This window comes from Polyodon spathula, chromosome 36 (assembly GCF_017654505.1).
Source record: "Polyodon spathula isolate WHYD16114869_AA chromosome 36, ASM1765450v1, whole genome shotgun sequence".
NCBI classification, from domain to species: Eukaryota; Metazoa; Chordata; class Actinopteri; order Acipenseriformes; family Polyodontidae; genus Polyodon; species Polyodon spathula.
The window spans coordinates 5,675,173-5,694,667 of NC_054569.1; the positions used below are offsets into that span (position 1 = coordinate 5,675,173).

Here is a 19,495-nt window from a genome sequence, read left to right on the forward strand (position 1 = left end):
CTTCAGGGTCACGACTACCAGCTTCAAACTGTTTGTTTTTCTTAAAGCGAGCACATCCTGCGAGGAAGCCCCTGGTATTTTGCTGTATATTTATTGAAGACAGTAAATATTTCTCGTGTAAAAACTGACCTGCGGCAGCTGCATGAACCCAGCAGAGAATCCCGAGCACAGCCACCCGGGTCATCTCCGATAGTCTCCACAGAGCAGGGTATTCAACACCACACTCGCTTATAAACAACCGGGTTGCTTGTGAAATGGATATTTAATATTTTTAATACAATTCTTCTAGCTTTTGCCAACCACGAACCGATCACACCGCTTATCAGAAACTCTCTCAGTCTGGAATTTTGTGATTGGCTAAGCGAGCGTGGTCCAGCCAATGGGAAGCGCGCATCAGCAGTATCCGGGTGAATAGTTTTGTTCAGGTTTGTGTCTCTGAAGTGAAGCTGGATTGTGTTGTTTTGAAAGTTAGCATTTTTGCAGGAAAGCAGCGATCAAGCTTCACAGCAGCGGGGTTTCTATACGGCGTGGGAAGCCTGTCAGGAACACGAGAGCCACGAAGTGCAGATTTATCAAACCACAATCACTATCCGGGGTGAATAAAAACACTATTTTACATGAGAGTGAGATTAAACAGCATAAACACGCGAGCTGAGGAGTGCAATACTGACGCCACTTTCAATAAATAAATACACGAAAATTTATTATTATTATTATTATTATTATTATTATTATTATTATTATTATAGTAGTAGTATTAAGTAGTAGCAGTAGTATATTATTATTCATTATTATATTATTATTATATTATTATTAGGCTTAATTTTAAGGCTTTGACTAAAAAATTGTATTACATAATAAAATGGTAAATGCATATACAAACTAAAGGTAAGTATCTATAAACTTATATATATATAATATCATATATATATATATATATATATATATATATATATATATATATCTACATATTTTCAAATACCTATGAATGGAAATCAAACTACTGCATAACTGAAATAATCATACTGTGACTAAAAAAATAAATAGCTAAAACAACACGGATAATTAGTTATAGCCGTTTATAATAGCTGGAAAAAGTATCCCATTTGGATAAATTATATGTTCCATTAAGAGAAGGCAGTGTAAAAGAGTGTAATTACATTTATTAATATTAGTTTGTAATGTAACTATTTAAAACGATTGCACAAATGCACTGCAATTATATAAAAACACAAATGCATTGCAATTATATAAAACACAAATACATTTAAATTATATAAAAATACAAATACATTTCAATCATATGAAGATCCTGTTTTATTTATTATATTATTATTATTATTATTATTATTATTATTATTATTATTATTATTATTATGATGTGTCAAGAATTACAGTACAATTAAGAACAAAATACAAAATAAAATGACTTCAGTCCTAATAAGAACAAAACAAAACACAGTACGATTTGATATCAGGGCAGTTCAAGAGCAGATAGCAGTGCTGATAGCTACAGCAGGGTTAGATACGAGTGCAAGTGCAGGATTAATACAGTAAAATAGTGAGCAGATAAGTGCAAGTTAAAGTGCATTAAAGGCAGAGTGCTGTATAGTCCAGAAAGGGAAGAGTTGAGTTTTACAGGTGTTGTCTGAATAGATGTGTCTTGAGGAGGCACCGTAAGGTGGTCAGGGACTGGGCAGTCCTGATATCCGTAGGAAGGTCGTTCCACCACTGCAGGGCGAGGGCGGAGAAGGAGCGGGCTCTGGAGGCAGGGGAGCAGAGAGGAGGTGCAGCCAGTCTTCTAGTGCAGGCAGAGCGGAGAGGTCAGGTGGGGGTGTAGGGAGAGATGAGGGTCTGGAGGAAGCTGGGTGCAGTCTGGTCAAGACATCGATAGGTGAGTACATGAATCTTGACTGGGATGCGAGCGGTGATTGGGAGCCAGTGGAGTGAGCAGAGCAGTGGAGTAGCGTGGGAGAAGCGAGGCAGAGAGAACACCAGGCAGAGTTCTGGATGAGCTGGAGCGGATGGGTGGCGGATGCAGGGAGGCCGGCCAGGAAGGAGTTGCAGTAGTCTAGGCAGGAGAGTATCAGGGCCTGGACGAGGAGTTGCATGGAGCAGTTGGTCAGGAAGGGTTGGATATTTCATATGTTGTTCAGGAAGAATCAGCAGATGCGTGCTAGAGTGGAGATGTGCTGGGAGTAGGAGAGGCAGGGGTCCAGGGTTACTCCAAGGTTCTTGGCTGAGGAGAGCGTGGTAGATTCCAGAGGAATGGAGATAAAGGGATCAGAGGAGGGGGAAGATGAGGAAGGGAAGAAAAGGAGGTCAGATTTAGAGAGGTTGAGTTTGAGGTGATGCGAGTGCATCCAGGAGGAGATAGCAGACAGACAGGTAGAGATACAGGAGGGGATGGTGGGGTCAGAGGGGGGTAAGGAGAGGAAGATCTGAGCATCATCAGCATAGAAATGGTATGAGAAACCATAGGATGCGATGAGGGGGCCCGGGGAGCGGGTGTAGAGAGAGAACAGGAGAGGACCCAAGACTGATCCTTGGGGGACTCCTGTTGAGAGAGGGTGAGGTGTGGAGGTTGAGCTGCGCCAGGTTACCTGGTAGGTGCGGTCAGAGAGGTAGGAGGAGAACCAGGCCAGAGCAGTGCCGGTCAGCGGGAGAGGATAGGAGAATAGAGTGATCATTAGTGTCAAAGGCAGCAGAGAGATTGAGGAGAATTAGGACAAAGAGAGAGAGAGAGGCAGCACCGGTAGAGATTAGCGAGTTAGTGACACACAGGAGAGCAGATTCAGTGAAGTGAGCAGAGCATAATCCAGATTGGAGAGGGTCAAGCAGAGAATGGTTAGACAGTAAACCAGAGAGCTGGCTGTGTAATAATAATAATCTTTATTTTTATATAGCGCCTTTCATAGCGGACCACCATCACAAAGCGCTTTACGAGATACAAGACTAGGAGGTGTGAGCTATGCATCAGCTGCAGAGTCACTTACAACAACGTCTCACCCCAAAGACACAGCACAAGGAGGTTCAGTGACTTGCTCAGGATCACACAGTCAGTGGCTGAGCTGGGATTTGAACCGGGGACCTGCTGGTGTACAAGCCTTTCTTTAACCACTGGACCACACAGCCTCCTATAATTGTGCTGCCCGCTCGAGTATTTTAGAGAGGAAGAGTAAGAGGGAGACAGGACGGTAGTTCTGGAGGAAGGTGGGGTCGAGGGTAGGTTTTTTGCAGAGGTGGGTGATAGAGGCTTGTTTGAAGGCAGAGGGAAAGAGGCCAGAGAGGAGAGAGGTGTTGAGAAGGGAGGAGATGAAGGGGAGTAGAGCAGGAGCAGCAGCTTGAAAGAGGTGAATGGGGAGGGGGTCCAGGATGCACATGGTGGGTTTGTGACCCTGGAGGAGGGAGGAGAGGTCAGTCTGAGAGGGGAGAGAAGGAGGGTGAGTTAGTATGGGAGACAGAGGGTGTCCATGAATATCCACCAGACAGAAAACTGTAGTTAAGATGGTTCATTACTTATGGACTAATAAACGTACACCAGAAGGATTACCAGATGACATGTCACAGCAGGAAAGAGAATTACCAGAACAGTGTGTGCCACATGAAACCTGTCCTTATTGACCTGAACCAACCCCACCTGAACTTTCAGAACCAAACATAGTGACCAGAAAGGCATGTGGCCTTACCCACACAGTTTAGTGTTCATCCCTCTGTCTCTAAACATGCATAATTACCTATTTAGCATTTTCTTAACATTTCTTAACATTGCTTGTGATGTGATAGGTGTTACAGAAACGTGGTTGTCTGAGAGTGATGGGGACGAATTTAATATTTGTGGATATACACTGTATAGGAAAGACAGGCAGGACAGAAGAGGAGGAGGGGTAGCGCTATACATAAGAAACAGTCTTGAAGCACAGGTGTTAAACCTGGACAAAGAAAATAAAACCGAATCAATATGGGTCAGAATAACGGACAAAAATTCAAAAGGCATAATAATAGGAGCATGCTATAGACCACCAGATTCAGACGGTGAGCACAATAATCTGTTATACAATGACATTAGAAATGTGTGTAGCAAAGGAGAAGCCATACTAATGGGGGATTTCAACTTCCCCCAAATAAAATGGGAAAACCCGGTGGGTAGCGCGAAGGATGAAATAGAAATGGTGGAAATGACAAATGACTGCTTCCTAACACAATTTGTGAAGGCACCCACTAGAGGGGAGGCATGCCTTGATTTAGTCTTTTCAAATAACGAAGATAGAATAACTAAAACAGAGGTCAGAGAACCACTGGCAAACTCAGACCACAACATGGTCTCATTTGAAGTGTTTTTTAAATCCCCAAAAGTAAATGACTAAAGCTAAGGTTTACAATTTTAGAAAAGCAAACTATGAAGGTATGAAACAGAGACTAACAGAAGTAGATTGGAGTAAAATAGAGAAAACACCCACAGAAGAAGGATGGTTGTTCTTCAAAAATGTAGTACTAGAGGCACAAAACAATTATATCCCTAAAGTAGACAAATCTAAATGTAAAACTAAATTGCCAAAATGGTTTAATAGATCAATTAAAAAAAATATTCAGCGAAAAAAGGCACTTTACAGAGCATTAAAAAAGGACCAAAAAGAAAGTACGCAGAAAGAGTACACAGAACTGCAAACGCAAGTCAAAAAGGAAGTTAGAAAGGCCAAGAGAGAAATAGAAATGAACATTGCTAAGGGAGCTAAAACCAATTCCAAAATGTTTTTCCAATATTACAACAGCAAGAGAACATTCAAAGAGGAGATTAAATGTTTAAGAGATACAAATGGCAAAATCGTAGATGAAGAAAAAAAAATAGCAAATATGTTAAATGATTACTTTTCACAAGTTTTTACAAAGGAAGATACTGACAACATGCCCCACATGTCATCCAGTTCCTATCCAGTTTTAAATAACTTTAGCATAACTGAGGCAGAAGTGTTAAAGGGACTAGGAGCTCTTAAAATAAACAAATCCCCTGGGCCGGATGAGATCCTCCCAGTAGTACTCAAAGAAATGAAAGAAGTAATTTACAAACCGCTAACCAAGATCATGCAGCAGTCTCTTGACACAGGGGTGGTACCGACAGACTGGAAAATTGCAAACGTAATACCGATCCACAAAAAGGGAAACAAAACTGAACCAGGTAACTACAGACCAGTAAGCCTGACTTCTATTATATGCAAACTTATGGAAACTATAATAAGATCCAAAATGGAAAATTACCTATATGGTAACAGGGTCCTGGGAGACAGTCAACATTGTTTTAGGAAAGGGAGATCGTGTCTAACTAACTTGCTTGATTTTTTTGAGGATGCAACATCCATAATGGATAATTGCAAAGCATATGACATGGTTTATTTAGATTTCCAGAAAGCTTTTGACAAAGTCCCGCACAAAAGATTAATTCTCAAACTGAACGCAGTTGGGATTCAAGGAAACACATGTACATGGATTAGGGAGTGGTTAACATGTAGAAAACAGAAAGTACTTATTAGAGGAAAAACCTCAGAATGGAGTGTGGTAACCAGTGGTGTACCACAGGAATCAGTATTAGGTCCTCTGCTATTCCTAATCTACATTAAATGATTTAGATTCTGGTATAGTAAGCAAACTTGTTAAATTTGCAGACGACACAAAAGTAGGAGGAGTGGCAAACACTGTTGCAGCAGCAAAGGTCATTCAAAATGATCTAGACAAGATTCAGAACTGGGCAGACACATGGCAAATGACATTTAATAGAGAAAAGTGTAAGGTACTGCACGCAGGAAATAAAAATGTACATTATAAATATCATATGGGAGATATTGAAATTGGAGAAGGAATCTATGAAAAAGACCTAGGAGTTTTTGTTGACTCAGAAATGTCTTCATCTAGACAATGTGGGGAAGCTATAAAAAAGGCTAACAAGATGCTCAGATACATTGTGAAAAGTGTTGAATTTAAATCAAGGGAAGTAATGTTAAAACTGTACAATGCACTAGTAAGACCTCATCTTGAATATTGTGTGCAGTTCTGGTCACCTCGCTATAAAAAAGATATTGCTGCTCTAGAAAGAGTGCAAAGAAGAGCGACCAGAATTATTCCGGGCTTAAAAGGCATGTCATATGCAGACAGGCTAAAAGAATTGAATCTGTTCAGTCTTGAACAAAGAAGACTATGTGGCGACCTAATTCAAGCATTCAAAATTCTAAAAGGTATTGACAGTGTCGACCCAAGGGACTTTTTCAGCCTGAAAAAAGAAACAAGGACCAGGGGTCACAAATGGAGTTTAGAAAAAGGGGCATTCAGAACAGAAAATAGGAGACACTTTTTTACATAGAGAATTGTGAGGGTCTGGAATCAACTCCCCAGTAATGTTGTTGAAGCTGACACCCTGGGATCCTTCAAGAAGCTGCTTGATGAGATTTTGGGATCAATAAGCTACTAACAACCAAACAGCAAGATCAGGATTCCTTCATTTCACTGACTGGGTTTCCTGTCCCTTCAAGAACACAGTTCAGGATTCCTTCATTTCACTGACTGGGTTTCCTGTCCCTTCAAGAACACAGTTCAGGATTCCTTCATTTCACTGACTGGGTTTCCTGTCCCTTCAAGAACACAGTTCAGGATTCCTTCATTTCACTGACTGTGTTTCCTGTCCCTTCAAGAACACAGTTCAGGATTCCTTCATTTCACTGACTGGGTTTCCTGTCCCTTCAAGAACACAGTTCAGGATTCCTTCATTTCACTGACTGGGTTTCCTGTCCCTTCAAGAACACAGTTCAGGATTCCTTCATTTCACTGACTGTGTTTCCTGTCCCTTCAAGAACACAGTTCAGGATTCCTTCATTTCACTGACTGGGTTTCCTGTCCCTTCAAGAACACAGTTCAGGATTCCTTCATTTCACTGACTGGGTTTCCTGTCCCTTCAAGAACACAGTTCAGGATTCCTTCATTTCACTGACTGGGTTTCCTGTCCCTTCAAGAACACAGTTCAGGATTCCTTCATTTCACTGACTGGGTTTCCTGTCCCTTCAAGAACACAGTTCAGGATTCCTTCATTTCACTGACTGTGTTTCCTGTCCCTTCAAGAATACCGTTTAGGATTCCTTCATTTCACTGACTGGGTTTCCTGTCCCTTCAAGAACACAGTTCAGGATTCCTTCATTTCACTGACTGGGTTTCCTGTCCCTTCAAGAACACAGTTCAGGATTCCTTCATTTCACTGACTGGGTTTCCTGTTCCTTCAAGAACACAGTTCAGGATTCCTTCATTTCACTGACTGGGTTTCCTGTCCCTTCTTCAGCTGCCTTGCATGGGAGTTTTATTTTTATGGTAAATTTAGTCACAATGTTTTACTGTGAATTTAGTCACAATGTTTTACGGTGAATTTAGTCACAATGTTTTACGGTGAATTTAGTCACAATGTTTTACGGTGAATTTAGTTACAATGTTTTATAGTGAATTTAGTTACAATGTATCTTAGGTTTCTGGACAATAGTTATTAATGTGCCCTATAAGGAGATAAAATTTATAATTGTAAAAAAGCTTAACAACCACAAAGTAAAATATTAAAATAATTCTCATGTTACAGATAACACATACATAATCAGCTGTATTATTTAAAACAGAAACTCATGCTTTGGATATTGTTTAAATAAATATATACTGGTCCAGGAGCACCACCCATATTTTGTGTATATTTGTTATTTTATGTTCAGCTCTTGTGATAATTGCATTTTTCCAGCAATTGGCCGCTTTCTCAGCACAATGGAAGACTGTATGGGCCTCGCCTTACCTTTAGAAAAGCATGTTTGCATTATCTTGCTATGAGAACATACTCAGACACTAGTCCTGCTTTCGATGTGGTTTCATTACCCTGCTATGAGAACATACTCAGACACTAGTCCTGCTTTCGATGTGGTTTCATTACCCTGCTATGAGAACATACTCAGACACTAGTCCTGCTTTCGATGTGGTTTCATTGTCCTGCTATGAGAACATACTCAGACACTGGTCCTGCTTTCGATGTGATTTTATTATCCTGCTATGAGAACATACTCAGACGCTGGTCCTGCTTTCAATGTGGTTTCATTGTCCTGCTATGAGAACATACTCAGACACTGGTCCTGCTTTCGATTTGGTTTCATTGTCCTGCTATGAGAACATACTCAGACACTGGTCCTGCTTTCGATGTGGTTTCATTACCCTGCTATGAGAACATACTCAGACACTGGTCCTGCTTTCGATGTGGTTTCATTGTCCTGCTATGAGAACATACTCAGACACTGGTCCTGCTTTCGATGTGGTTTCATTGTCCTGCTATGAGAACATACTCAGACGCTGGTCCTGCTTTCGATGTGGTTTCATTGTCCTGCTATGAGAACATACTCAGACGCTGGTCCTGCTTTCGATGTGGTTTCATTGTCCTGCTATGAGAACATACTCAGACACTGGTCCTGCTTTCGATGTGGTTTCATTACCCTGCTATGAGAACATACTCAGACACTGGTCCTGCTTTCGATGTGGTTTCATTACCCTGCTATGAGAACATACTCAGACACTGGTCCTGCTTTCGATGTGGTTTCATTGTCCTGCTATGAGAACATACTCAGACACTGGTCCTGCTTTCGATGTGGTTTTATTATCCTGCTATGAGAACATACTCAGACACTGGTCCTGCTTTCGATGTGGTTTCATTGTCCTGCTATGAGAACATACTCAGACACTGGTCCTGCTTTCGATGTGATTTTATTATCCTGCTATGAGAACATACTCAGACGCTGGTCCTGCTTTCGATGTGGTTTCATTGTCCTGCTATGAGAACATACTCAGACACTGGTCCTGCTTTCGATGTGGTTTCATTACCCTGCTATGAGAACATACTCAGACACTGGTCCTGCTTTCGATGTGGTTTCATTGTCCTGCTATGAGAACATACTCAGACGCTGGTCCTGCTTTCGATGTGGTTTCATTGTCCTGCTATGAGAACATACTCAGACACTGGTCCTGCTTTCGATGTGGTTTCATTACCCTGCTATGAGAACATACTCAGACACTGGTCCTGCTTTCGATGTGGTTTTATTATCCTGCTATGAGAACATACTCAGACGCTGGTCCTGCTTTCGATGTGGTTTCATTGTCCTGCTATGAGAACATACTCAGACACTGGTCCTGCTTTCGATGTGGTTTCATTATCCTGCTATGAGAACATACTCAGACACTGGTCCTGCTTTCGATGTGGTTTCATTGTCCTGCTATGAGAACATACTCAGACACTGGTCCTGCTTTCGATGTGGTTTCATTGTCCTGCTATGAGAACATACTCAGACACTGGTCCTGCTTTCGATGTGGTTTCATTGTCCTGCTATGAGAACATACTCAGACGCTGGTCCTGCTTTCGATGTGGTTTCATTGTCCTGCTATGAGAACATACTCAGACACTGGTCCTGCTTTCGATGTGGTTTCATTACCCTGCTATGAGAACATACTCAGACACTGGTCCTGCTTTCGATGTGGTTTCATTGTCCTGCTATGAGAACATACTCAGACACTGGTCCTGCTTTCGATGTGATTTTATTATCCTGCTATGAGAACATACTCAGACGCTGGTCCTGCTTTCGATGTGGTTTCATTGTCCTGCTATGAGAACATACTCAGACACTGGTCCTGCTTTCGATGTGGTTTTATTATCCTGCTATGAGAACATACTCAGACGCTGGTCCTGCTTTCGATGTGGTTTCATTACCCTGCTATGAGAACATACTCAGATGCTGGTCCTGCTTTCGATGTGGTCACCACCAGGGACTAGCTGGAAAGCAGCATTTGCCCTTCCTGGTGAGTATGTGGTGTTATGTTTATTTTATGGGATGTCCTCACAGTTTTGTGAGTCCAGTGGAAGCAAGAGATAGAAAGGAGTGGAAAGGGTTGGGAGGCCTTCATCCTGCAGTGAACTCAAAATGGCTAATCAGGATAAAGATGATTTTTTGAATAAGCAGGAAAATTACTTTATGAACCCTGTCATTAATGTTTATAAAACATTTTACCTGATATTTTTTATGTCAACATATGTGTTATCGATTAACATATAAAATCTACACATTTGTTTTATCACAAATGCTAATTTGTTTATAAATTTGCTAGTAGAATAGGAGCAACACTGCCCAAAGCTGAAGCAGAAATGGGTGCCAACCCACAAAGCCAAGCCAACTGAAGAGGCCACGCTAATACACCTTCTTGAATCTGGAAAGCACAACGGGAAGTGTTGAAAAGGCAGTTCAATTTCCAGATAAGTGTGTAAGCTTATTATACTTCAACATTGTTCAGCCATCAGAGCATTGTCTTTGTTACAGGTTTGGAAGTTAGGGTCAGGGTCAGGGTCTGGGTTTGGGTTAGAGGTTAGGGTCAGGGCCAGGCATGGCGCTCATTGACTCACAGTACCCGATACAGGCAGTGCACCGACGCTGCACGGTACTCGGTGCCTGTGTGCAAGCAATAAGCCTGGTGCTCGTGGTATTTGGTGCACGCGGTGCACGTTATACCCGGTGCTGCACGGCACTCTGTGCACGCGGTGCGCACGGTATCTAGCGCTGCACGGCACTCTGTGCACGCGGTGCGCACGGTATCTAGCGCTGCACGGCACTCTGTGCACGCGGTGCGCACGGTATCTAGCGCTGCACGCTGCACGGCACTCTGTGCACGCGGTGCGCACGGTATCTAGCGCTGCACGGCACTCTGTGCACGCGGTGCGCACGGTATCTAGCGCTGCACGGCACTCTGTGCACGCGGTGCGCACGGTATCTAGCGCTGCACGGCACTCTGTGCACGCGGTGCGCACGGTATCTAGCGCTGCACGGCACTCTGTGCACGCGGTGCGCACGGTATCTAGCGCTGCACGGCACTCTGTGCACGCGGTGCGCACGGTATCTAGCGCTGCACGGCACTCTGTGCACGCGGTGCGCACGGTATCTAGCGCTGCACGGCACTCTGTGCACGCGGTGCGCACGGTATCTAGCGCTGCACGGCACTCTGTGCACGCGGTGCGCACGGTATCTAGCGCTGCACGGTACTCTGTGCACGCGGTGCTCTCGGTACACGTTACACGCAGTGCGTTGGTACCACAGTACTCGGTGCAAGTACTGCGCACGCTCTCTGTGTCAAGTACTTCCACTGTAGGCAACCCTGACACCCCGTGCACCCAGCAATGACGGGCAGGGCTGGGTTTCATGCCTGTGAGGCCTGTGGGACTAACATCCCACAGGAAGACAGACACATCATGTGTGCTCGGTGCTTAGGCTCCGAACACGGCTCTTCAGCCCTACAATGCTCTTGCAGCATCTGCGTGGCTTTTCAGCCCCGAGTGCTCGCCAGTCGTCTGGAGAGAGTCGCACGGGTAGTAGCTTTTTCCCAGCCATTCCTCTTGACGCCGTCACAGAGCACCTCCGGGGGGATCCATTGTACGCAGGCATCTGTGTCCACCCGCAGCCGCTCCCTGTCGCCTACGGCGAAACGGGTGAAGAAGTCTCGGCAGACGCGGGACACTATGGACATGAAAGCCCAGATCGGTCGGCTCATGGAGCTTTTGGAGAGGCAGCAGGTCCCAGTGGCTTCGGCCACGGCCCCGCATGCGGCTCCGCCCTCACCTCCAGTGTCAGTCAGAGTCGCTGCACCGCCCCCTGATCTCCCCGTGGGAACAGGGCGAGCAGGAAGATCGGGAACTATGTTCGGACAAGGACACACTTTCCATCGCGGCCTCGTGGGGGGAGTCCGCTTTCCCAGTGGAGATGGAGGCCGAGGCAGAACCCACTCGCGGGAGGGAGCGGTGGCCCACACGGCGCTGGTGACGGAGCATCTGGTGAGGCTGGGCCTCACCATCAACAATGCCAAGAGTCGGCTGAAGCCGTGTGTTATGCACAACGTATGTTGGGTTCCGGCTGGACTCCACTACGATGCGCACATACCTGTCGGACGACAGAGTAGCGGCTCTCCAGGGACAGGGATTTTGACAGGGATAGAGGGTGCCCCTTGTCTTGTGCCAGAAGTTACTGGGTCTAATGGAGGCAGTGATATCAGCCATCGAGCTGGGCTTACTGCATTTCAAATGCATCCCAAGTCTGGTCGAAGACGTCCTCTCACCTGCGCCAAGGAGTCCGAATGGGAGTAGTTTCCAACCGCAGAGTAGTGACGGGTCGCTGGACGTCCCTGCATATCTGCATATGCTGGAGCTGCAGGCGGTTTTCCTTGCCCTCCAGCGCTTCCTACCCGTGGTGCGCAACAAGCCTGTGTTGATCCGCATGGACAACACAGCAGTGCTGGTGTATGTCAACCACCAGGGTGGCCTTCGGTCCCCAGGGTTACATCGCCTCACCTTCAGGCTTTTAATTTGGGCCCAATCGGGCGGTGGAGCGTCCACATCCGTTGGAGTGGCGGCTACACCCTCAGATGGTGGAGTGCGTTTGGGAATGGTTCGGGAAGGCGCAGGTCGATCTCTTCTCCTCGGCGGAGATGACTTATTGCCCCCTGTGGTCCTCCACCGCGTAGGCAGTCCACTCAGCGTTGACGACCTAGCCCATGTATGGCCCAGAGCACTCCGTTACCCGTTCCTGCCTCTGCCATTACTCCTGACCTTTCCCGAAAAGGTCTGGTCAGAGAAGGCGTCAGTTGCCCTACTGGCCCCCAGGTGGCCCAGGAGAATCTGGTTCTCGACCCTGTGCCAGATATTGAATGGCCCGCCCTGGGAGATCCCGCTTCGCTTGGATCTCCTCAGTCAGGCGAGAGGCACGCTTTGGCACCCAGAACCGGGCAGGCTCCAGCTATGGATCTGGCCCCTGAAAGGGACCACTGGTCAGCCTTAGGGCTGTCAGACGTGGTTGTGGGTGCACTGCAGAATGCTAGGGTGCATTCCACTAGGTCGCTGTACGCCTATAAGTGGAAACATTTCCAGGATTGGTCATAACCCAATCTCTTAACCATGCCTGTCATCTTGCAGTTTTTGCAAGATCTGCTTGAGGCTGTTAGATCACCTTCCACACTGAAGGTTTACCTAGTGGCTATTTCTGCTTGCCATGCCCCTGTTGACTCAGTGTCCCCGGGCGTGCATTTTCTGGCTACCCGATTTCTCCGAGGCGCTCGGCAATTGCACCTTCCTAGGAGGGCTACTCTCCCCGAAAGGAGCCTTGAGATTGTACTGGAGGCTCTCACGCAGGCCCCGTTTTAACCTGTTTACTCCTTTGAGTTGAAGCACCTATCCATGAAGACAGCCTTCCTCTTGGCTATGACCTCCACAAAGAGGGTTAGTGAGCTACAGGCGCTGTCTGTGCAGAGCTCCTGCATGCGTATTTGGGATGATGGTAGCAGAGTGTCACTGCGTGCAAACCCTGCTTTCCTCCCCAAGGTGGTTGCAGCCTTCCACATGAATCAGTCTGTGGAGCTGGAGTCCTTCCATCCTCCACTGTTTACTTCGGAGGAGGATAAGAAGTTGAATTTCCTCTGCCCGGTTCGGGCATTGAGATGTTATGTGGATAGGATGAGAGCGCTGCGTCAGTCTGACCAGCTCTTCGTCTGCCACGGGACACGGTCGTCGCAACGAGACAGATTCTTCCCTGCGTGACGGTTATATCCCCTCAGGAGGCCGGACCGAGGGGGTCACCGAGGGAAGGGGGCCTATCGGCAGCTTTGATAGAAAGAGCTCAGCGACACCTACCAATAGGCAGGAGTGTATCCCATAACCGTGTTTGGTGGCCATCTTCTCTTTCAGGGCTCCAGTTTCACGGTAGGTAAACTAACATCATGTTCTTCATACAAAAGGAAAGTAGGGCATTGGAAATCATTTTAGTTTAAAATCATAAAACCATGTCACCTACTGATTAAAACACACCGGGCCTCATGTACGAAAGGGCACTACATGTAGCTGCAAGGTGTACATGAAATAGTGAGCCTAACCTGCACCATACATCTCAATGTACTGCCCCATTTACTAACACAGAACGCTCTCATTTACGCGCACAGTATTTCTCTAATTGACATACCATAGCGTGCTCACTACATGTATTGTGAGCGATTCTTTTGGTCAGTTGCTTACATTGACCAGAAATGAGCGATCAAACAGACGCAGCCCCCCGCAGGGGACAGGCAGAGGCAACGCAAACTGCACGCAGAGGAGTTAGAAATTCTAGTGGACGTGGCTTTTTATTAATTAGTCCAGTGGTTTAATCAACCACTCTATTATTTGTACCGATGTAATGAACTATATATAATATAATATAATGAACGATACAGTGATATCATTCATTCATCCACGTTTATTCACACTTAATAAAACCTTTTATTTAAAGGTCATTTTCACCGCTCTGTCTGAAAACTGTAATGCGAGTAATGCCTTCATGATGCCAGCTAGCTTTCAGCTGAGTGCAATTTTATAAAACAATTTGCAGTAAAATGTTGTCAGCTTTTTCTATATTGTTTTCTGTCTGTTTAAAGTAGTGTTTAAAGGGGTTTGCACTGTGAAACTGTGCTGCGCATAAGTTGCAGTTCAAGTTATTTACCAAATGTTACAGCTACCTTGAAATATGCAACTGTTCAAGAGCTGAAAACAAGTAAAAAGGTCTAATTAAGCAAATTAGCAGTTCAATTAAGGGTCTAGTTAAGTAATTGAGAGCACGGTTGGAATGAAAACCAGCAGCACAGGGGGTCCCCAGGACTGAGTTTGAGAAGTCCTGCTGTAGTGGGTTTGCATAGGTAGCATTTAGTAAAACAGCTAGCGGTGATTCCGTCTTGTGTGTCTTTATTTTGTTGTGTAATGAAAACACAATGGGATTTTAGAAGAGTTTTGTTAGTTTACCCCAGCAGCATCCTGCAAAAGTGGCCATGAGGTCCCGAAATGAGACCCTTGTTCGTTGGTCATTGTAAACAGACTAACATTTCATTCGACAGCTTGGGTGTTTGTGTTTCAAATGTTAGAAAACAAAATACTCTCTTAATTTGTTGACGTTGCACACCGTATAGAAACGCCACTGCTGGGAAAACCCGGTGGGGAGCACGAAGGATGAAATTGAAATGGTGGAAATGACAAATGACTGCTTCCTAACACAATTTGTCAAGGCACAGACTAGAGGGGAGGCATGCCTTCATTTAGTATTTTCAAATAACGAAGACAGACTAACTAAAACAGAGGTCAGAGAACCACTGGCAAACTCAGACCACAAGATGGGCTCATTTGAAGTGCTTTTTAAAACCCCAAAAGTAAAGACTAAAGCTAAGGTTTACAATTTTAGAAAAGCAAATTATGAAGGTATGAAACAGAGACTAACAGAAGTAGATTGGAGTAAAATAGAGAAAACACCCACAGAAAAAGGATGGCTGTTCTTCAAAAATGTAGTATTAGAGACGCAAAACAATTATTGCCAAAATGGTTTAATAGATCAATAAAAAAAAATATTCAGTGAAAAAAGGCACTTTACAGAGCATTTAAAAAGGGACCAAAAACGAAGCACACAGAAAGAGTACACGGAACTGCAAACGCAAGTCAAAAAGGAAGTTAGAAAGGCCAAGAGAGAAATAGAAATAAACATTGCTAAGGGGGCTAAAACCAATTCCAAAATGTTTTTCCAATATTACAACAGCAAGAGAACATTCAAAGAGGAGATTAAATGTTTAAGAGATACAAATGGCAAAGTCATAGATGAAGAAAAAAATAGCAAATATATTAAATGATTACTTTTCACAAGTTTTTACAAAGGAGGATACGGACAACATGCCCCACATGTCGACCAGTTCCTATCCAGTTTTAAAATGATTTAGATTCTGGTATAGTAAGCAAACTTGTTAAATTTGCAGACGACACAAAAATAGGAGGAGTGGCAAACACTGTTGCAGCAGCAAAGGTCATTCAAAATGATCTAGACAAGATTCAGAACCGGGCAGACACATGGCAAATGACATTTAATAGAGAAAAGTGTAAGGTACTGCACGCAGGAAATAAAAATGTACATTATAAATATCATATGGGAGATACTGAAATTGGAGAAGGAATCTATGAAAAAGACCTAGGAGTTTATGTTGACTCAGAAATGTCTTCATCTAGACAGTGTGGGGAAGCTATAAAAAGGCCAACAAGATGCTCAGATATATTGTGAAAAGTGTTGAATTTAAATCAAGGGAAGTAATGTTAAAACTGTACAATGCATTAGTAAGACCTCATTTTGAATACTGTGTTCAGTTCTCGTCACCTCGTTACAAAAAAGATATTGCTGCTCTAGAAAGAGTGCAAAGAAGAGCGACCAGAATTATTCTGGGTTTAAAAGGCATGTCATATGCAGACAGTCTAAAAGAACTGAATCTATTCAGTCTTGAACAAAGAAGATGATGCAGCGACCTAATTCAAGCATTCAAAATTATAAAAGGTATTGACAATGTCGACACAAGGGAGTTTTTCGACCTGAAAAAAGAAACAAGGACCAGGGGTCACAAATGAAGATTCGATAAAGGGGCATTCAGAACAGAAAATAGAAGGATCTGGAACCAACTCCCCAGTAATGTTGTTGAACATTACACTGCTTGATGAGATTCTGGGATCAAACGAGCAAGATGGGCCGAATGACCGCCTCTCGTTTGTAAACTTTCTCATGTTCTTATGGTCTGCTTTCTTCCCAACCACAGTCTGTTCACCCAGAGCCTTCTGATGCTCGCTTCCTATTGGCTGAACCGCGGTTCTCGTAGCCAATCACGGAATTCCAGACTGAGAGAGTTTCTGATAAGCGGCGTGTTCAGTGCCTGGTTTCAGTTTCTGTTGAAAGTGTCCATGTCGCAAAAATGTCCTTTATAAGCGAGTGTGGTGTTGAATACCCTGCTCTGTGGAGACTATCGGAGATGACCCGGGTGGCTGTGCTCGGGATTCTCTGCTGGGTTCATGCAGCTGCCGCAGGTCAGTTTTTACACGAGAAATATTTACTGTCTTCAATAAATATACAGCAAAATACCAGGGGCTTCCTCGCAGGATGTGCTCGCTTTAAGAAAAACAAACAGTTTGAAGCTGGTAGTCGTGACCCTGAAGCTAAATCTTATTTTGTGGGAATGTTAGCAGGCAGTCCTTCTGACGAGTCTGTTATTTTACTGTGTGTGCGTGTAGACCTAATAACAAAACAACAACGATACCAAACGAGCTAAACAGACAAATGCAAAAGTCTGGAAAGAGAATAAAATGTGAGTGGAGGTTGTGAAGTGCAGTGAAACTGGAATCCGCAGTGAACTGGGCGAATATCTATCTGGATTTCAGTTACTGTGCACGTACTGTGGTCACTTTCGCTTTTTTATTTCTTCATGTGTTGCTTGTCGGTACACTGACTGAATTGAGGTGTACGAGCCTTATCCATTGAGTCATAATGCAGGTTTAAATACCAGCGTACTAAAGGAGAATTTGCGAGAGTTTTGGGGGGACTGGCGGCTTTGTTGCAGCTGACACAAGTTAGTTTGCTGTAACAAGGTTACTGAAACAGGCACGACGCCGTTCTGCAGAGCTGTCTTCCTGCTGCTAACAAGTCACATTTGCACTACAAATATCTGACAAACTGACGTATGTTCCTGCTTCTGTAACAGTAAAATAACGGATGATTCTCACAATGATTGAAACCCACACCCCTAATGTTAATTACACGGTAGTTGTGTTTGGCCGATCACGAATTTACTATACCGATTACTTCACAATCAAGAGGCAGTTACCCGATCAGCAATAGACACGTACTTCAATCGCTGAAACCAAACATTTACTCACTGAAAATGACATGAGCTAAAAACAAATTCAGTGCCACATTTAAAATCTCTTTAGGGCAGACATTTGTGAAACCCCTTAATCTCGCAGGTGAAACAGGTTTTACTCCTGTGTAACTCATAGTCAGTTGCACGATTGTTGGGTGCTCTTGAAGCAAAGGTTTAGGGCAGGGGTATTCAATCTCGCAGGTGAAACAGGTTTTACTCCTGTGTAACTCATAGTCAGTTGCATGATTGTTGGGTGCTCTTGAAGCAAAGGTTTAGGGCAGGGGTATTCAATCTCGCAGGTGAAACAGGTTTTACTCCTGTGTAACTCATAGTCAGTTGCACGATTGTTGGGTGCTCTTGAAGCAAAGGTTTAGGGCAGGGGTATTCAATCTCGCAGGTGAAACGGGTTTTACTCCTGTGTAACTCATAGTCAGTTGCACGATTGTTGGGTGCTCTTGAAGCAAAGGTTTAGGGCAGGGGTATTCAATCTCGCAGGTGAAACAGGTTTTACTCCTGTGTAACTCATAGTCAGTTGCATGATTGTTGGGTGCTCTTGAAGCAAAGGTTTAGGGCAGGGGTATTCAATCTCGCAGGTGAAACAGGTTTTACTCCTGTGTAACTCATAGTCAGTTGCACGATTGTTGGGTGCTCTTGAAGCAAAGGTTTAGGGGATGTGCTTTCTTAGCTCGTAGAAGAATGTGGACAATGGCAACAGAAAATTAATCGAAGAATGTGTTTTATTAATATGATTATTCATAGTCCAATAACATCCTGAGCTTAATGAGAATGCCCATTTCAAATTTCATCTCTCTACTTCTGTTCTCAGCTGGTTGCACAGACCTCATTAGCACTAATCGTGGATTACCTTACCCAACGTAACATTAGGTACCACCTCTGCTCTGATTGCCAGCCCTGGATCTCATTGCTTTATCCACCTCTGCTCTGATTGCCAGCCCTGGATCTCATTGCTTTATCCTCCTCTGCTCTGATTGCCAGCCCTGGATCTCATTGCTTTATCCTCCTCTGCTCTGATTGCCAGCCCTGGATCTCATTGCTTTATCCACCTCTGCTCTGATTGCCAGCCCTGGATCTCATTGCTTTATCCACCTCTGCTCTGATTGCCAGCCCTGGATCTCATTGCTTTATCCTCCTCTGCTCTGATTGCCAGCCCTGGATCTCATTGCTTTATCCTCCTCTGCTCTGATTGCCAGCCCTGGATCTCATTGCTTTATCCTCCTCTGCTCTGATTGCCAGCCCTGGATCTCATTGCTTTATCCTCCTCTGCTCTGATTGCCAGCCCTGGATCTCATTGCTTTATCCTCCTCTGTTCTGATTGCCAGCCCTGGATCTCATTGCTTTATCCTCCTCTGCTCTGATTGCCAGCCCTGGATCTGTCATTGCTTTATCCACCTCTGCTCTGATTCCCAGCCCTGGATCTCATTGCTTTATCCTCCTCTGCTCTGATTGCCAGCCCTGGATCTGTCATTGCTTTATCCTCCTCTGCTCTGATTCCCAGCCCTGGATCTCATTGCTTTATCCACCTCTGCTCTGATTGCCAGCCCTGGATCTCATTGCTTTATCCTCCTCTGCTCTGATTCTGGATCTCATTGCTTTATTCCTCTGCTCTGATTGCCAGCCCTGGATCTCATTGCTTTATCCTCCTCTGCTCTGATTCCCAGCCCTGGATCTCATTGCTTTATCCTCCTCTGCTCTGATTGCCAGCCCTGGATCT

The 19,495-nt window shown here is 44.5% G+C and overlaps 2 protein-coding genes across 6 annotated transcripts in view; one reads left to right on the forward strand and one right to left on the reverse strand.

Moving 5' to 3' along the window:
- Positions 1 to 620, reverse strand: part of LOC121304018 (major histocompatibility complex class I-related gene protein-like) — a 32,419-nt gene extending 31,799 nt beyond the window's left edge. Inside the window, exon 1 of one of the 3 annotated variants that reach the window (XM_041234961.1) lies at positions 130 to 620. In XM_041234961.1, the coding sequence (XP_041090895.1) occupies positions 130 to 184 (55 nt within the window). In that variant the 5' untranslated portion in view covers positions 185 to 620. The remainder of the gene's footprint in view (positions 1 to 129) is intronic. The other 2 variants (XM_041234959.1, XM_041234960.1) reach the window with 2 other exon arrangements.
- Positions 621 to 16,784: 16,164 nt separating this feature from the next.
- The window catches only part of LOC121304063 (major histocompatibility complex class I-related gene protein-like), a 52,240-nt gene continuing 49,529 nt past the window's right edge, over positions 16,785 to 19,495 (forward strand). For 2 of the 3 annotated variants that reach the window (XM_041235032.1, XM_041235033.1), the window contains exon 1: positions 16,785 to 16,933. In XM_041235032.1, coding sequence (XP_041090966.1) covers positions 16,822 to 16,933 — 112 coding nt within the window. In that variant the 5' untranslated portion in view covers positions 16,785 to 16,821. The remainder of the gene's footprint in view (positions 16,934 to 19,495) is intronic. The other variant, XM_041235031.1, reaches the window with a different exon arrangement.